The sequence below is a fragment of the Nycticebus coucang genome, chromosome 17 (assembly GCF_027406575.1).
Source record: "Nycticebus coucang isolate mNycCou1 chromosome 17, mNycCou1.pri, whole genome shotgun sequence".
Taxonomy (NCBI): Eukaryota; Metazoa; Chordata; class Mammalia; order Primates; family Lorisidae; genus Nycticebus; species Nycticebus coucang.
Window position 1 is genome coordinate 18,438,848 of NC_069796.1, and position 19,814 is coordinate 18,458,661.

At 43.1% G+C, this 19,814-nt stretch overlaps 1 protein-coding gene across 2 annotated transcripts in view; it reads left to right on the top strand.

Moving 5' to 3' along the window:
- Positions 1 to 2,784: 2,784 nt before the first annotated feature.
- HSD17B4 (hydroxysteroid 17-beta dehydrogenase 4) overlaps positions 2,785 to 19,814 on the top strand; it is an 86,324-nt gene continuing 69,294 nt past the window's right edge. The window contains exons 1-2 of one of the 2 annotated variants that reach the window (XM_053567505.1): positions 2,785 to 2,849; positions 9,642 to 9,695. In XM_053567505.1, the coding sequence (XP_053423480.1) occupies positions 2,828 to 2,849; positions 9,642 to 9,695 (76 nt within the window). In that variant the 5' untranslated portion in view covers positions 2,785 to 2,827. Of the gene's footprint in view, positions 2,850 to 4,916; positions 5,096 to 9,641; positions 9,696 to 19,814 lie in introns of those variants that run through there. The other variant, XM_053567504.1, reaches the window with a different exon arrangement.

Here is a 19,814-nt window from a genome sequence, read left to right on the forward strand (position 1 = left end):
GTGGAATTTTTACTGGGAAAAGGATGGAGAAAGATTAGGTGGGAGGATAGTAAAGAGTGAGGTCTGCCTAGGTTCTTCAGAGACCCAACACCCTGTCCCCTTCCTGATTCTGCCTGAAGTTATTGGCAGTGAAATGGACAGAAACACCAGATCAATTCTGACTGAGAAGAGCAGGTGATCTTGAACCCTCATAGGGTGACAGCAGCAGAAAGACAATGGCCTTGTTCATTATATGATGAGTGATTTGAAGATCTTATTCCTGTGGCATGGAAGGAACGTATTTTGGTTTAACATTTTTATTTTGGTATTTTATTTGAAATAATTTTAGATTCACCCAGAAGTTGCTAAAATAGTAGTGAGAGTGAGAGATGAAGCACAGTAGATTCTAGGGACACCTAAGCGCAGCACATTCTGGTTTAAACACAATTCAGAGCTACAGAGATTAGAGGTGGAGCCAACTGCAGGTAAGATGAAGACCATCGAGACCCCTCAATTTCACTGAGAGAATACGCCACAATTTTCATCTGCCACAGACTTTATGGCTATAGGAGGGAGAAACAGAAGCCAGCATGGCTTTAAGGAACACCCCTACCCCTGCCAAACCTTTCTGTGTGTTAAGGTAGCATTTAAATTAAGAGAAAGAAATGCGAAAAGATAACATTTACCACAAACACAGTTAACCTTTAACAGATAAGTTCAAGTCTCTTTTTCTGCCTCTGCTCTCTTAAGAACCTAGCCTTGGGCGGCCCCTGTGGCTCAGTGAGCAGGGCGCCGGCCCCATATGCCGAGAGTGACGGGTTCAGACCCGGCCCTGGCCAAACCGCAACAAAAAAATAGCCGGGCGTTGTGGCGGGTGCCTGTAGTCCCAGCTACTCGGGAGGCTGAGGCAGGAGAATCGCCTAAGCCCAGGAGTTGGAGGTTGCTGTGAGCTGTGTGACGCCACGGCACTCTACTGAGGGCAATAAAGTGAAACTCTGTCTCTACCAAAAAAAAAAAAAAAAAGAACCTAGCCTTGAGAACATTAGAGGAAATGATCTACACTTATGCAGCAACACTTCTGTAGTAATTACACAGCCCACTCTATTTTGATGACTGTAATTCCTAAATCTGTACTAATCTGTACTACCTCTCATTTACTGTCATGTTATATGTATGTGGGCACTTATTGTACTAGAGTAAACTAAAATAAAATATTAAGCCCCTAGCCAAAGGAATGGATCCTCGCTCCCCCCCACCCCCCCAAAAAAAGACCCTTGAAGCTGAGTTTCTGTTGTGAAGAGAAGGGAGGTTAGATCTGCTTTGTCATGCCCCCTCCCTTTTGGAGTTACACTTGGTATTATAAAAAGATACTAAATCATTAACAGGCTTAAGACCATGCAAGACAAAGGTTAAACCACACTGGGAGATCATCAATGTGCTAAACAGATCAGTTGACTTTCTTAAATGTCTAACAGAGATTCTTTTTTTTTTTTTTTTTAGAGTTAGAGTCTCACTTTGTCACCCTTGGTAGAGTGCTGTGGCATCATGGGTCTCAGCAACCTCTAGCTCTTGGCCTTAGGTGATTCTCTTGTCTCAGCTTCCCGAGTAGCTGGGACCACAGGTGCCCGCCATAATGCCCAGCTATTTTTTGTTGCAGTTTGGCCGGGGCCGGATTTGAACCTGCCACCCTTGGTATATGGGGCTGGCACCCGACTCACTGATGCACAGGCGCCACCCATCTAACAGAGATTCTTAACTTAAAACATTCCAAGCCTTTAGACAAAACTCCATTCCTTAAACCAACTACAAATCAAAGAATCTTTAAACCTACCTATAACCTGTAAGCTGCCTGCCTCTCCCTGCTTTGATAAGTCTATCTTTTTAAAACCAAACCAATGCACATACAAGCAAACTTAACCTGGCTACTATGGGTAAGTTTTCAAACTCTCTTGAAAATGTTTTCCCAGCCACAGTCACACATACTTGGCTCAGAATAAATCTATTTATTTTACAAAGTTGAGTTTTTTCCTATTAACACTAGACATTTACATATCCTGTCGGATCAGTTTTGAGCCGGAAATGAAAGCAATGCCTGAGAGAGGCTTTATTCTCTCTCAAGTTGTGGACCTGTGGCTGAATGCACTTCCCTTTGGGTTACAACTGAATTGATTTTGTACTTATATTTCTCAAAGTAGGAATAATGCATCCTGCTTCTCTTAAAAGAAACCTTTTTTTTCTTTTTTGAGAGAGAGTCTCACTCTATTGCCCTGGATTGAGTTATATGGCATCATTGCTCACAGAAACCTCAACCTCTTGGGTTCAAGTCTTGTCTCAGCCTCCCAAGCAGCCGGGACTACAGGCACCTGCCATAACGCCCAGCTAGGTTTTCTATTTTTAGTATAGGGGTGGGGAAGGGTTGTGTAACTCTGCTCAGTCTGGTCTTGAATTCCTAAGTTCAGGCGATTCACCTGCCTCAGCCTCCCATAGTGCTAGAATTAAAGGTCTGAGCCACCTTGCTGGGCCTAGTTAGTTTGTTTTTTTAAACAATAACAACAACGACAGGGTTATTGGATTAAACAAGGATGATTACAAGACCAAAACAGAGATCCTGCATGATGGTCTGGAGTCTTGCTGGAGCTGGGCAAAGTGGTTGGCTTTGGCTTGAGGAAGTTTGGTTCTGCTCTGTTGGCCCAGTGGTGTCAGCTTCCCCTGCAGGGAAAAGGGGCATGAAGACCAAAGTGTAATGAGTTACCACACAATAAGTTACCACACAGGTTTACTCTTGAACCTCAGATTCCCAAATGGCTCAAGGCTCACTTTCACAGTTCGCTGCAAGCCTGCATTCAAAATGTTCAGGGGCCTGTCTAGTGGTAAGCAAAGAACTCAGTTTTTGGTCTAAGTCAGGGATAGTGGAATGGGTAGGCACTACCTCTGAAAAGGCAGGGTGGCTTTGGAGAGGTCAGTGGGGTACTGGCAGGGTGGCTTTGGGATGGGGAAGTGGGCTTTGCCTTCAGGTATTAAGCCCCATAGTTGGTGACTACACCATGTGTGGTGAGGTCCTGGTCCAAAGAGCAAGAGCAGGGTCTGGCTTCTGCAGACAGAACATCTTACTGCTTTCTTATGTCTAAGGGCTTTCTTTCTTTCTTTCTTTTTTTTTGGAAATTGTGTTAGTCTTCTTTGGTAGAGTACCCTGATGTCATAGTTCACAGCAACCCCCAACTCTTGGGCTCAAGCAATACTTTTGCCTCCGCCTCCCAAGTAGCTAGGACTACAGGCCCCCGCAGAATGCCCACTTAGGTATTTTTTTGCGCAGGCTGGTCTAGAACTCCTCAGCTCAAGCAATCCACCTGGCTCCTCCTCTCACAGTGCTGGGATTATAGGCAAGAGCCACCTCGCCCAGCCTGGAAGGGCTTTCTTATCTTTGGATCCAGTGCCCTCGGAGCTAATCCCCTTGGGTTTTAGGGACCACCAGAATTCAGGGGTCAAACATCATGAGGGAGATGTAGATGAGCAGCAGAAAGAGATAGGTGCTGGTTTAGGGGTGAGCTGTGAAAGAACATGCTCTTTGGAGATTTAGGTTTGAGTTACAGAATGATTTCTCTAGTTGAGCCTGAGCATTGAAACTAAACTTTCAGGGCTCTAAAAGCAGAGCTTTTAGTTACTCTCATCATAGCTTCACTTCCCTTCTGAAATGCGGTTTTTCTAAAATTGAAGTCATATTCCCTCCAAAAACTGCTCTTCTCCTACTATTAGTTTGATGAATGGCTTATTTTGAAGAATAACTTACTTAGATCCTCAGACCAGAAATATGGGGTTATTTCAATCATTCCTCCCTCACACTCATTTCAATTAATAACAAAGACCTATTGGCTCCATTTCCAAATATAGTATACTTCAAAACTTTCCCTGTTCAACATTTCCTCTTTCCTACTTTTGGCCTCCATAATTTCCCCCCAAGTGTTTTATGTACACCTTCAATCAATCTTCCAAAAATGGGGTAGAGCAATCATGCCACAATGTAAATGTGTTCCCATCACTCTTTGGAGTAATCCTACCTAAAGCCATTTTCAGCACAAAATTCAAACATCTAAACATGATCTGCTTACTTCTGTGGCTTCATTCTCTTCCTCCCCAAATACAGCCAGTGTTTCTGTTGCTTGTAAATTCCCCTCCTTTCTCCATAGGGCTCACTTCTTTATGTCCCTTGCTTCACCTGCTTAAGAAAGGTTTTCCTCCTCCACAGCAAGGTTGGGGTCTGTTTAATTTGACATCATTAGCTTACGCACATTTGTCCCAAGTCTTACGTTGTGCTGTTGTTCAAAGTTTACCATCTGACATTGAATAGCTCAGAATTCTATGGCTCATCTGTTAATTTGTGCCTAAATCCCAGGAGATGCTCAATAAATATTAAGTGAATGAATGATACTCTATTGACTGGTCTCCACATAAAATGCAAAAACCTTTTAGGAACACTGGTCAAAACTTTTTTTGATCCCCTGAGATACTCCTTCGGGGAAATCAGCGGTGGGGGTCCAGGACTTTGCATTTTGATAGTTGCAGATGATTTTTGCATGCAGGAAGCCCAGGGATTACATTCTGAGAATTCTTTACCACTGGTAAGACAGACTTTCCTTCCCAGCGTCTATATCTGAAAGCCATTCAGGGGAGAGGGATCTCAAGCTCTTTCTCTAGGTAAGCGCCTAAACCCAGAACACATGTGTGGAGCGAATGACGGAGCGATAGGTGAACGGATGAACGTAGAGTCGCGTCCTCCATCTTGCCGCACAGGTTCGGGCAGCAGAACGGCCCGGTTCCGCCGCGCTCCTCGCTCCTCCACAGGTCCTCCCGCCTGCGGCGTCTGCGGCTACATTTCCCAGGGTTCCCCGGGAGCCCCGCGCATGCGCACTGGGAACTCTCGGCGCCCTGCTTCCCGACTGGCAGGTCACTCCCTCCTCGCCCGCCCGCGCCGCTCCCTCGCTCCTCCCCGTCCCGCAGCCCGAGCCCGGCCGCTCAGTTTGTGTATGTTTGTGTGTGTGTGGGTCGCTGCTGGCTGGACTCATGGCCTCGCCGCTGAGGTTCGACGGGCGGGTGGTACTGGTCACCGGCGCGGGGGGAGGTGAGCACGCGAAGGTGGGAGGCGGGGCACCCCCTTCGGGCCGGGATCGGCGCGCAGCCGCAGCGGGGGTCCCGGGGCTGCGGGCGGCGGTGGCAGGGACGTTTGGCAGCGGGCGGGTGCGCCGGGTGGTCGCGGTGGTGGTGGTGGTGGTGTGACGAGGTGGCGCATCTGTCAAGAGGGACGAGCCAGAAGCACCCGGGCACCCAGGCGGGCGCGGCCGGCTTCTGCCCAGTCTCTCAGGGCCTTCCCGGGGCTCCAGGTCTGCCCTGAGGGCAGAAGCCAGGCTGGGCTGCTGATTGCAGAACTGGGTAAAAGTTCTTCCTGCAGCTCAGCCGTGGGCGTCGAGCGCTGCTCTTTCGGCCACTAACTCCGTTAAGCCGTTGTCAAGTCTTTTAAAAGACTGAAAATCCAACCGGGAGCAGTAATTCCCCCCTGAGTTGTAGAAATGTCAGCCCTTCGCCCCTGAAAAGTCAATAATTCAGTGGTTTTTTTTTTTTTTTTTGCCCATGTCAGATGATTTCAAGTTCGTGAGAGGGCCCTTCACGTTGGAGTTTGTATTGCTTAGCATACCTTTCCGTACTCAAAGTCCACTAGAGTCTTGGCAAAGGTTGTCAAGGCAAATACGTATAAAGGTCAGGCAAATGATAGAGGAATGCAGTAGCTGTGGGATGGGGACACTGCGAAACTGGAGAGCTGAGACATCTCTGTTGTGGACCAGCCAGTGGAAAAGTTGCCAGATCATCCTAAATATCAGGATTGGCAAAATGGAAATAACCCCATTTTTAATTTTTTTTTTTTTTGTAGAGACAGAGTCTCACTTTATGGCCGTCGGTAGAGTGCCGTGGCCTCACACAGCTCACAGCAACCTCCAACTCCTGGGCTTAAGCGATTCTCTTGCCTCAGCCTCCCGAGTAGCTGGGACTACAGGCGCCCGCCACAACGCCCGGCTATTTTTTGGTTGCAGTTCAGCCGGGCCGGGTTTGAACCCATCACCTTCGGTATATGGGGCCGGCGCCTTACCGATTGAGCGCCGCCCTGAAATAACCCCATTTTTTTTTTTTGTAGGGACAGAGTCTCACTTCATGGCCCTTGGTAGAGTGCCGTGGCGTCACACAGCTCACAGCAACCTCCAACTCCTGGGCTTAAGCGATTCCCTTGCCTCAGCCTCCCAAGTAGCTGGGACTACAGGCGCCCGCCACAACACCCGGCTATTTTTTGGTTGCAGTTTGGCCGGGGCCGGGTTTGAACCCGCCACCCTCGGTATATGGGGCCGGCGCCCCACCGACTGAGCCACAGGCACCGCCCAATAACCCCATTTTTAAAGGACAAAAATATTAAAACTGACAACTCACACCCTCATAGATGTCCTGCAGTGAGATTTGACACCAGTTTCCCACCAGTGGGTGATCTCTATAAACCTCCCAAATGCAGGCATCTTGACCCTATGCACTTTAGATTCTCCACCAGTAGGACCTTATAGAAGGTCCCTAATGTATGAATTAATTGAATTATAAATTAAAAGTCACAAACAGTGGGGTGGGTCCTGTGGCTCAGTGAGTAGGGCGCCGGCCCCATATACCGAGGGTGGCGGGTTCAAACCCAGCCCCGGCTGAACAACCAAAAAATAGCTGGGCGTTGTGGCGGCGCCTGTAGTCCCAGCTGCTAGGGAGGCTGAGGCAGAAGCCAAGAGCTAGAGGTTGCTGTGAGTCCTATGACATGGCACTCTACTGAAGGCGGTAAAGTAAGACTCTGTCTCTATCAAAAAAAAAAAAAAAAAAGTCACGAACAGTGGAATTCTGTCAGTTGATTCCTACGTATTTTCATATCTCTCTTGATACAATGGATTCTCATGTTGTCCTTCAGAAAATTCTTTTAGTATTAACTGGAGGCCAAGTATTTGATACTGAGTCTATTTGGTTATACCCATGTCCATATATATATACACACACACACACACACACACACACACACATATATATATACACATATATATGAGTATACTTACAACTTCTAAATATTTTTTAGGAGAACATTTTTACACTTTGCTGTTGATAGAAATAATGTGATGCACTTGATGTTTTAAACCTTTTTTGACAGTTCTTGAATGACTTATTTTTTATTTTATTTTTTTTTGAGACAGAGTCTCACTTCGTCACTTTTGTTCGAGTGTGGTGGTGTCACAGCTCATAGTAATCTCCAACTCTTGGGCTTAAGTGATTCTCTTGCCTCAGCCTCCCAAGTAGCTGGAACTACAGGTGCCCATCACAATGCCTGGCCATTTTTTGTTGCAGTTGTTACTGTTGTTTAGCTGGCTTGGGCCGGATTCAAACCCACCAGCCTCGGTGTATGTGTCTGGCACTATAACCACTGTGCTATCGGTGCCACGCCATTGAAAGACTTTTATGTAGGAGGTCCAGTGATTATCTTCTTAGAAACCTTTGTAGTTGCCAAGGATGACTTTCCTTCTCAGGGGTTATATTTGAAGGCCGCTCAAGGACAGAGACTGTTTGTTTTGACACCATTAGCAAGTACACTTATGTACACATGTACATTTGAAATCAATTTATGATACAATGTATAGTAAATGTAGTATATTCTGAAAAAGTTTTTTTCAGGAGACAGAGTCTCACTGTATTGCCCTGGCTAGAGTGTAGTGGCATCAGCCTGTGTTAAAGCAACCTCAAACCCCTGGACTCAAGCAGTTCTCTTGCTTCAGCCTCCCAACTACCTGGGATTACAGGCACTTCGTGCCACTATGTCCAGCAGATTTTTCTGTTTTTTGTAGAGATGGGGTCTTGCTCTTGCTCAGGCTGGTCTTGAACTTCTAACCACAAGTGATACTCCCATCTAGGTGTGAGCCATTGTGCCCGGCCACACTGACATTTTTTTTTTTTTTTTTGTAGAGACAGGGTCTCACTTTATGGCCCTCGGTAGAGTGCCGTGGCATCACACAGCTCACAGCAACCTCCAACTTCTGGGCCTAAGTGATTCTCTTGCCTCAGCCTCCCGAGTAGCTGGGACCACAGGCGCCTGCCACAACACCCAGCTATTTTTTGTTTGCAGTTCAGCCGGGGCCGGGTTTGAACCCGCCACCCTCGGTATATGGGGCCGGCTCCCCACCTACTGAGCCACAGGCACCGCCCCACACTGACATTTTTATTTATTTTTTATTTTTTGCAGTTTATGGCCGGGGCCAGGTTTGAACCCTATACCTCCTGTATATGGGGCAGGCGCCCTACTCCTTTGAGCCACAGGTGCCGCCCTGAAATTTTTATTTTTTATTCTGTTTAATGCTTTGCAAGCCACCAAATTGATTTTGTGAAATCTTAAAAGAGTTGTGACTAGACCAGTGGATCTCAACCTGTGGGTCGTGACCCACAGGAACTGTTTTAAAAGGCCACAGCATTAGGAAGGTTGAGAACCACTGAATTAGACAGTTATGAACTTAGTATCTTCTGTTCATAAACAGGCTGAGTATTCTTTTATCCATTCAGAGGGGATTAAATCTAAAATAAATTATTTGGTTATATAATAGCTTATAGTTTTGGAAAACTATATTTTGGGTGGTTCTTGTAAAAGCCTGATAATTTATCTCAGTTTGTTATTTGTATACGTTATCAATTAATTTATACTACATGTAAATTATTTTATTTATCAGTGAAGTTTATCAATTAATGTAAAACACAAAAAATATGCATATGTTAAAACAATTTAAGCAATGCAAAGTAAGCGTTCTACCCCTGGTTGCTGGCCACACAGTTCTAGTCCCCAGAGATAACTACTAATTGTTAGTTTCTTAAATATTCTTCCTGAGATATTCTATGCCTATGTGTATGTGTGTATTTCTTTTTGGATATATAAATTTATATCTGATAGCTTTGAGTTAGAATTAAGTATTTTTTTGTGTTTAATTATATAGTCAGTGTTCAGTTCATGACATAAAAATCAGTAGATATTTTAAGCAGGAACACGAATCCTCTTGGAATGGCTTCTGGAACAATATGGAGCTGATCCTTTAAAGGAGCCAGTACTTCTGAGATTATCATTGGAGCCTGGCACAGTCCAAGTAGCTATTGGACGCCAGGAAGCTGAAATATGGAAGCTGCCATCTAAGGATGAGGGAGCTGGATCAAGAAGTTGCCTCTGCAGCCACTGTTTCTTTTCTTAATGCCTAGAAAGTTTCAAGAAAATCAGCTTCTTAACCAACAGCAACAGCCAGAACTCACAGTAAGGTAGCCTCTGCCTCACTTTCATCTTTTAATTTTATGCAAATGTGTCAAATGGTGGAAGCCAATTCACAGCTAGTATCCTAGCAGCTAAGTAGAATGATAGGAAATGGTAGGTAGAATAGGTGGAAAATGTAGTTTTAAACTTTTTCAACCATCTGCAAGCAGAAGATAGAGGACAGGTTGAGAGCACCAATGAAGACTGTAGTGCTGCAATATTATTAATTGCTCGCCAAGTACTTCACTGTGGGGGTTGAGTTGAGTAGACCAAAAAATTATGCTGACATTTCCAATTTTCTGATTATTTTGTTTTTGATTAGGATTGGGCCGAGCCTATGCCCTGGCTTTTGCAGAAAGAGGAGCATCAGTTGTTGGTAAGTGAGTGTATTTTTCTTTTTAATGAAATCAGTAGCTGATAACTGAACAGTCTTATAAGTTACCTTTGTCTTTCTCTCAAATAATTTACCAAGGTTGAATATCATCATTCAGTTTTACTTTAGTACTGACCACTTTTTTCCTCCCTCAAGGCTGACTTTTTAACTTACTTTTTTTGTTTTTTGAGGCAGAGTCTCACTCTCCTGCCCAGGCTAGTGTGCTGTGGCATCAGCCTCACTCACAGCAACCTCAAAACCTCAAATTCTGATTCTCAGGCAATTGCTCAAGCAATCCTCCTGCCTCAGTGAGCCTCTCAAGTAGCTGGGGCTATAGGCATGCATAACAGTGCTTGGCTGATTTTTTCTATTTTTAGTAGAGATGGGGGTCTCACTCTTGTTCAGGCTGGTCTTGACCTCCTGAGCTCCAGGGCTTCTCCTGTCTTGGTCTCCCAGTTGGTGCTAGGATTACAGGCATGAGTCATCTTGCCCAGCCTTAATTTACTTTTTAAAGTGGGTTAGTTTCACAGAATTTCCAGCCTAACATGTTGAATTGATAGAGAAGGGCAAGTCTTTATTGTGTAAAAGGAAATTCAGTTCATGACTGTAATAAATTTTGGGCTGTAAGTTTTAAAGATAAAATGTTCATCTACTGGTGCAAAATCAAAGGAGAGTCCCTGTAAGTATATTGATAAAAGTAAGAACTGAATTTTGAGAACTGCAAGTTTGGTGTCAAGGAATCTGAAGCATGGGTTTTTTTTACCTCTTTCATCAAAAGCATCAAAAGTTTTCTTTTTTTTTTTTTTTTTTTGAGACAGAGCCTTAAGCTGTTGCCCTGGGTAGAGTGCTGTGGCATCATAGCTCACAGAAACCTCAAACTCCTGGGCTCAAGCGAGTCTCCTGTCTCTGCCTTCCAAGTAGCTGGGACTACAGGCGCCCGCCACAATGCCCAGCTATTTTTTGGTTCCAGCCGTCATTGTTGTGTGGCAGGCCCAGGCTGGATTCGAACCCACCAGCTCAGGTGTATGTGGCTGGCGCCTTAGCCGCTTGAGCCACAGGCGCCAAGCCAGCATCAAAAGTTTTCAATTGGAACCTTTTTTTTTTTCCTTAGAGACAGAGTCTCACTTTGTCACTCTTGGTAGAGTGCTATGGTGTCATAGCTCACAGCAACCTCAGACTCTTGGGCTCAAGCTATTCTCTAGCTTCAGCCTCCCGAGTAGTTGTGACTACAGGTGCCTGGGCTATTTTTAGAGATGGGGGTTTTGCTCTTGCTCAGGCTGGTCTTGAACCTATGAGCTCAAGCAGTCTATTGCATTGACCTCCCAGAGTGGTAAGATTCTTTTTTTTTTTTTTGAGACAGAGTCTTATTTTGTGGCTCTTGGTGGAGTGCCATGGCGTCACAGCTCACAGCAACCTCCAGCTCTTGGGCTTAGGGGATTCTGTTGCCACAGCCTCCTGAGTAGCTGGGACTATAGGAGCCCGCCACAATGCCTGGCTATTTTTTGTTGCAGTTGTTTAGCTGGCCCGGGCTGCATTCAAACCCGCCACCCTTCCTATATGAGGCCAGTACCTACTCACTGAGCCACAGGCACTGCCTTCAATTGGAAACTTTTAAAAGAAAAAAAATTTTTTTTTTTTTTTAATTAAATCATAGCTGTGTACATTGAGGAAATTTTAAAAATTAATTGAAGGGGCAGTTACACAATTTTTTGCTTAACAATAGGGAGGAGATCAGTTGGAAGATACTGGATTGAAGAGTCTCAAAGGTGGGAGGTTTTAGTAATCTAAATGGTTTGGACTTGCCTGATGAGCTTGGTGGTTGGTGTGGACACAAAGAATGAATTTGTGCCCAACCAAGTCCTTATAAGGAAGAACCAAATGAGTGCTAAGTGCAGGGCTGTGTGAAGGCACATTTTATGACCCAGCAATGACCTCCTAATTCCAGTTTTCTTGCATCTTACTAGTATATACAGACAGACACATTTCTCTCAATTTGTTTATAGAGGCATCTGTAACAAATGAGTAATCAAGCAGTGAGATTTTCTAAACAAAGGCCTAAGCGGGACATGGAATACATTTCTTCTCCCTCAATGTGGCTGTGTAGCTTAACTTTATGGAAGGAACTCAGGCACTTTGGATGTTTGTTTAAATTTTAGCTGCTATCTGCAAATCCATTTTTAGGGCATGGACAAATTTTGACATTGTAATATTGGAACAGGGCTTCTTTGCCAGATTTTCCCATGTTGTAACTGTTTTTTCTTTTCTTCCTCTTTTTTGCTGCTTTTTAGTCCTTAATATTTTTACCTTGTAACTTATTTTCATTTTGTATACATAATTCCACAAGTGCCTGGATCACATTTCAGGTTTTATCTCCTAAAGAACCTACATTATGTGTAAAGAAGATACTTTTATTCATTGGTTCTTTAAACGTTGATATAGTCTTTTTTGTGGGGAGGAGCTGATGTGTCTGAAATTGGTTGAATGTATTTCCATTTTTTTTTGTTTTACTAAGATATAACTTGATTTATACATTTGCTTTATAAAAAATTTATAACTGTGTGTTTGGGTGGGTCGTTTTCCCCTTATTTCCTTATTACCTCTGCATTTGTTAAATTCACAGGAAGAGTTTTGGAAGTCTAAGAAAAAGCTAAAATAAAGAGGGATGCTGTGTCTATGTATTGTCTTCGTGTTATCGTAGACATGATATGACATCATGTCTTGATGAGAGTCCAGGAGGAGCAGAAGAAAAAGCATTTGCTTAAACCTGCCTGGCAGGCCCGATTTAGTTTAGATTTATTTATTTATTTATTTATTTATTTATTTAGACAGTCTCACTTGGTCACCCTTGGCAGAGTGGTGTCTTAGCTCACAGCAACTTCAAACTCTTGGGCTCAAGCAATCCTCTTGTCTCAGCCTCCCAAATAGCCGGGATTACAGGTGTCTGCCGTAACGCCAGTCTATTTTTTAGAGACGGGGTCTCGCTCTGGCTCAGCCTGGCCTTGAACCCGTGAGCTCTGGTAGTCCACCCACCTCAGCCTCCCAAGTGCTAGGATTACAGGCTCGAGCCACCATGCCTGGCCTGATTTCCTTTAGTTTTAAAGGGGGGAAATATAATCTCTGTGAAAGTACAGAATTTCTGACTGATGTTTTCTACTCCCTTTCCATCTGTGTCCTTCTTGTGAACTTTCTAGGCCACCTATGGGTTGTGATCTCCCTTAGGTTCTGCTTCAGCTTTTTATTTGCACAAGTGGATACACTGTTTCCAGGTTGCATTACATGCTAAATTTTTCTGCTTAGCACAATTTCTACCCCAGTAAACAAAAAAGAAGAAAAAGAAATAAGCAAACCTAAGATGTTATAGTGATACATGTATCTGAGCTTTTTGTTTTTGGGAAAGTGATTAATCAGATTATCCTATGACTAGCTATCTTGTGACAAGTAAGGGGTATATGGCACATGTCCTGGGTGAAGGACTCAACCACAACTTGGACTTTCCCTTATAAATGCACACAATGTGACCTAATTGTGTGTACCCTCATGGTAATCTGAAAACAAGCAAAACAAAACCAGAACTTTTAATTAAAATTCTATGAAAACAGAAAGAAAAGAAATAAAGTAGCTTGTTAACCATATAAATAAATCATCTTTTGCTAGGTTTGCTGGATTTACAAACCTCTAAATCTCAATAGTTTACAACAATAAAGGATTATTTCATGCTCATGTGGCCTTTTAGCTCTGGGTGCCTATGGCTCTCCTCTGTCTGTCTTCCTAATTTCAGGATCCCATCTGAAGGAGCAGCTTCTCTCTGGGACATTGCTATTACTGGGGTAGAGGGAAAATAACAACGATGCCTCTGCGTGCCTCTGGAAGCTTCCATTCAGAAGTGGCATGTTATTTCCACTCACAAGTCATTGGTCAAAGGAAACCACTTGGCCAAGCCCAAAGTTAAGGGCATCATTTAATACATTCTCTCTTTTTGTGTTAATACGATTGCTATGTTTTATATTCCATGACATAAAAGCTTATAGAATATTTAAATTTTGGTATAAGAACTGCTAAACCTAAGTCCAAGATTATAAAAGGGGCATTTTGTTTGTATAAGTAACATCTTTGAGGAAATGTGTGCATGTATCTCAAGTAGGAGATTGGGAACTTAGTAGTTTTTTTTTTTGGCTGGGGCTGGATTTGAACCTGCCACCTCTGGCATATGGGGCCAGCGCCCTACTCTTTGAGCCACAGGCGCTGCCAGGAATTTAGTAGTTTTGAAGTGAGCCATACTCAATTCTCTGGATAGTAAGTTTTCTCTTGAGGCTAGGAACACAAGAAAGACTGAAGTTACCCCTGTGGGGGTGTCTATGAGTGGGAGAGGGACAGATAATCAAATATGTCTGTAAAAACATAAGAGATAATGGTAGGCGGTGTGGAGAAATAAATAAAAGTGAGTGGGATAGAAAATGCTGAGAGGACTTTTGAGGAGAGACCTGCAGGAAGTGAAGGAGTGTGCCTTGAGATCTTGGCCCTGAGAGTCCCTGGCGGGGGGAGCAGCTGAGATCCTGAGGTAGAAGTAGGCTTGGTGTATTTCAGGGTGAGTAGCAGGGTTGGTGTGGCTGCACTTAAAAAGGTCATTGAGGGGAACAAAAGTGAGAAATGAGAGCAGAGAGGTCCAGGAGGCCAGATCACATAGGCCCATTTAGCTCAGTGAGGACTGGCTTTATCTCGATTGAGATGGGAGCTATTGAGGGATGTGACTAGAAGAGCAACATGACCTGATTTAAGTGTGAAATGGCTCATTCTCATTGCTATTTGGAGACTGGATTGTAGGGAAGAAAAAGGGGAGTGGAGAAGGAAGATCAGCACATTGGAGTTTCTTTCTTTCTTTTTTTGTTGAAGCAGGCTCTCGCTCTTTCTCCTGGGCTAGAGTTCAGTGGCATCATCATAGCTCACTGTACTTTCAAACTCTTGGGCTCAAGTGCTCCTCCAGTCTTAGTCCCCCAAGTAGCTAGGACCGCAGCAATGTGCCGCCATCCCTGGCTAATTTTTCTAGTTTTTGTAGAGAGAGGGTTCTTGCTATGTTGCTCAGGCAGGTCTCAAACTGGCTTTAAGCCGGCCTTCTGCTTTGGCTTCCGAAAGTGTTAGGATTGCAGGTGCGAGCCATACCCTGCTGGAGTTTATTATACTATTAATTCCTCTTGTGCAACACTTCATAATTGTCTATTAAAAGAAAAAAAGAAGTGTAATCAGAGACTAGTCAGAGGTTATTGCCCCTGAAAAGGGTGAAAGAGGACTTTCTGAGTCTTGTGTGATTTGAGTTTCTTTAAAAATATATTAAAAAGGTAGCCAATCCCTCCAATAAAGAAATATACTATTCCCCTTCTCATCCTGTACACACTTCTTGGATTACTCAGTACAAAGCACCATTTTACTTTGGTAATAAAAGTAGTTTATAGATATGTTATTGACAATAGATACGAGTTAGTGGTGACAAATCCTTGGATTCAATATATATGAACATGAATATGTGTGTTATTATAGACACTCTTCAGGTGTAAAGCATAATATTCTTAGTAGGTGAGTGGGAAGTTAGGAAATACTGTCTAACTTTTTCACACTTATCTACAGCAAGAGAAGAATTGTTTGTGGCAAATTGAAGCATAAAAGTGAGGTCACACTATGAAATGCTTCAGAGATAGGTGGTGAATAACAGGGAAATACCCTGCAGGGGGATTTAGCATGGACCGATATAGCATAAAGGCCATTTCAGGAACATTACCCAGCAACAGTCTGCTGATAGCCTGGAGAGGTTAAGAATGGAGGCAAAAGACCGCCTGGGCAGTGACTGTAGGAATTTAGGAATGAAATGATAGGATAGAAAAGAAACTGAGATAGACAATTCTCCAGAAGAATTGGCAACTCCTCATTGCAAAACTGTCTGCCTGCTGAGCTGAAATCACCCAGCATAGTGCTGGACACAGTGTGCGAGTGAAATTGATGAAATTGATGACCTGTTAGCACGTTCTGTTCACAAATGGAAGAAGATAATGTATGGGAGAAGTCTCACTTGAAAGGGAGGTGTCAAAAGGGAGGGCCCTTAGAGCAAGGTGAGGCTTGGTTTGATCACAAAGCTTATTTCTTGTTATTGTCTTTGGAATCAGTAGTCAGATAAGGCTAGGGTAAAGGACAGAGAGAAAGAACAGGAAACCTAGAATAAAGTACTGTACAGCAAATAGGATTATTAAAGACAAATCCAGATTTCTCAATCTGATCTGTGTAACAAAACACTGAAAACAATGTTACCTTTATTCTGTCAACATTTCAGAAAAGGAATTTATAATTTTTTGTCACATATAACAAAGAATTAAAATATTTTTATAAATAAAGGACACTTAGAAATCTATAAGAAATACACATATCCCAAATAAAATATGACCTAAACAAGAAAAACAGTAAGAAATTTAAATGGGCCAATAAGCCCATGAAAATAAATGCAACTTTTCTAGTTACATTTCTCACATTCAAATAAATGTGAATAGAAATAACAAACTACCATTTATAATTGTTTAATTGTCAAATTGGAAAGAATGATAATAGCCAGTGTTGTGAAGATGTAGGGAAATAAGCATTCTCACAGCCATGGTCCTGCTTTCAGGCTGTCTGTGCCTGTTAACTTTATAACGTCTACTTAGGTATTCGTTTACCTACTTATAGAATTCTTTTTATTGCCTCTAAGTGTGTTTTAGAATTCCCTGGAACCTCAGATTCTCAATATAGCAAGTATTTAATAAAATATTGGGAATGAGTTTTTAGGAAAAAACTTTAACAGACTAATCACTAATTTTATTTAAAATGATAGAAATAGGGAAAAGATTTGGTGTCTTGACAAAACCCTTCAGAGTTAATGAACTTTTTGTTGGGTTTTTATTATGAAGAAATGTTGAATTGTAGCAAATGGTTTTTCTGTGTCTATTGAGATGATCATATGGTTTTTCCCCTTCATTTTGTGGATTTGATGTATTACGTTTATAAAATTGGATGTGTTGAACCGTCTGTGTATCCCTGGGTGAATTTCACTTGATCATGTTATATAGTCTTGATGTGCAGTTGCACTTGCTTTGCTAGTATTTTTTTTTTTTTTTTTGCAGTTTTTGGCCGGGGCTGGATTTGCACCCACCACCTCCGGCATATGGGGCCAGTGCCCTACTCCATTGAGCCACAGGCGCTGCCCAACTTTGCTAGTATTTTGTTGAAGATTTTTGTGCCTGTGTTCATCAGAGACATTGGCCTGGAATTTTTTTATTGTGTCTTAATCTGATTTTAGTATTAAGGTTATGTTGGCCCCATAGAATAAGTTTGGAAAATTCTTTCCTCTTCAGATTTTTAGAGCAGTTTGAAAAGAATTGGGGTTTATTTTTCTTAAAAAGTTGGGTAGAATTCAGCAGTGAAGTTGCCTGGTCCTGGGCTTTTCTTTGTTGGGAGACTTGATATATCTGATTCAATTATGTTTCTTATTATTGATCTGTAAAGGTTTTTGTTTCTTCCTGGTTTACTCTTGGTGGGTTGTGTGTGTCCAGAAGTTTATCCCTTTCCTGTAGGTTTTCTAATTTGTTGGTGTGCAGGTGTTCAAAAATAGTTTTAAATGAGCCTTTATTTATTTATTTTTTTGTAGAGACAGAGTCTCACTTTATGGCCCTCGGTAGAGTGCCGTGGCCTCACACAGCTCACAGCAACCTCTAACTCCTGGGCTTAAGCGATTCTCTTGCCTCAGCCTCCCGAGTAGCTGGGACTACAGGCGCCCGCCACAACGCCCGGCTATTTTTTGGTTGCAGTTTGGCCGGGGCTGGGTTTGAACCCGCCACCCTCGGTATATGGGGCCGGCGCCTTACCAACTGAGCCACAGGTGCCGCCCTAAATGAGCCTTTATACTTTGGTATCAGTTGTAATATCTCCTTTTTCATTTCTAATTTTATTTAATTTTATCTCTTCTCTTTTTTTCTAGTCTAGCTAATGGAGTATCAATTTTATCTCTTTAGAACACCGTCTTTTTGTTTTGTGCTTTTTTAAAGTTTCAATTTTGTTTATATCTGCTCTAATGTTTATTATTTCTTTACTTATATTCGTTTTGGATTTTGTTTGTTCTTGTTTTTCTAGTTCCTTAAGATGCATTATTAGGTTATTTGAAATCTTTCTACTTTTTTCTTTTTTCTTTTTTTTTAAACAAGAATCTCACTTTGTCACCCTTGGTAGAGTGCCATGGTGTCATAGCTCACAGCAACCTCAAACTCTTGGGCTTAAGTGATTCTCTTGCCTCAGCCTCCCGAGTAGCTGGGACTACAGGCGCCTGCCACAACGCCCGGCTATTTTTTGGTTGGAGTTGTCATTGTTGTTTGGCAGGCCTGGGTTGGATTTGAACCCACCAGCTCTGGTGTATGTGGCTAGTGCCCTAGCTGGTGAGCTACAGGTGCCAAGCCATGATGTAACTTTCATAAGGAAAGACTTGTTCTTGTATATGTGGCCTATAATGTTGGTTGGGTTGTATATTTTTGGCTTAGGTTCTGGCTGGGCACAAAAGTGTAATTTCCATGTGATTTCTTTGACTGTGTTTAACATCTACAGTGTCTTCATGTGCCTCAGTGGCTTTAACGTTAGTATAGAGTGGCACAGTTTTACTGGGGATAGGGATCACTGGGTGGGTTAGTCCTCAGACCCTCGTGGGCATGCATCATGTGCAGTAGCTCCTCACCAGAGGTTATGGGGTCACTGGCAGCCTCAGGCATTGGATGGACTGGTTCCTAGGGATGTGCATGGTATGTGGTAGCTGTGCCCCTAGAGGGAGGGGGTTGCTGGTGGTATCAGGTGTCTTGGTCCCTGTGGCGCATGTGTAGCACCTGGTTGCTCTGCCGCGGGAGAGAACCTCAGAGCCTCTGGTAGTAGGTGCCAGGTGGGCTGATCTTTGGTCCCTAAGCAGTGCATGTGTCAGTTCTTTCAGATTGGGGCGGGCCTCCCTGCTGTGCTTAGCTGTTCCTTTTTTGGAGTATAGGACACTGAGTGGGCTCGGGTGTGGGATCATGGTTCTGCTGCTGGGACTAGCTGGAGTGTTGGTGATATACCCTTTTTGATGTAGTCATGTAGAGATGAGGTGGGGCCCCAGAGGTGAGGAGATGCAGGGGCTGTTGGTCAGGGTAGGATGTACTCCATCAGGGGATGCATTCTCAAGTAGTGTGGAGCTGTTGCAGGTTGGGTCCTGGGGCCTGGAAAGGACTCAGCGTGACCTTCTGTTTAGTACTTCAGCTGTGTGAACTACAGGCAGCTACCCATACTAGGCTCAGGGCCTGTGAACATTGTGGGGCTCTTTTGTAGTTAGGATTGCAGGCATTTGTGATGTTCCTCTTACCTTCTCCCCACAGTGGGGAGCCCCTCCCCAGCTTTGAGCTGATTCCAGTTGGGTGCTCCGCTTCCCTCTCTTAACTTGTCATCCATAGTTTCTGTGCCTCAGCACTTCCTTGCTCCCTTAGACATTCTACTCAAAGTGTAGTTATTTGCTGTTTTGGTCCTTCTTTGTCCAGGAGGTGAGTGTTGGACATCTCAGCCATCTTGGTGATATCTATCCAGTGCTTTTCTGTTTAAGGTTTTCTCCCAGTGATTTAGCTCTGGTGATAGTGAGATGACCGAATGGGTCAGTGTTAATTTAGTGCTCTCTAATGTGGAGAATTGTAGATAAATCTATTCTGATATTGTTTAACTGCACATCATTTATCCAGCTTTCTAGGCTTACCTATTTGTTGCACTTTGTGTAGTTTCCACTTGGGGGTAGTGTTTCATCGAATAAGTCTTCACATAAGTAGTACGTTTTCCAATTTACTTTTCAACTTCCTTGTATTTACTTTAAAAGGATCTTAAAATCTTGCTATTTTTAAACTGCTTGTTTCTGGCCATTTAAATAATTGCATGAAGATGAATAATTAATAGAAATTCAGTCTTTTCAGAGTCTTACCACTTTTGTCATCTTGTGGATAGTATAAGCCTTTTTCCATTATTTTGTGTCTTTGAAGTAATTTTTATTTGCAGTAAGAATGATAACATTATTTTGTCAGAAAAATTATATTCCAGTCTATGTTTTGAAAAACT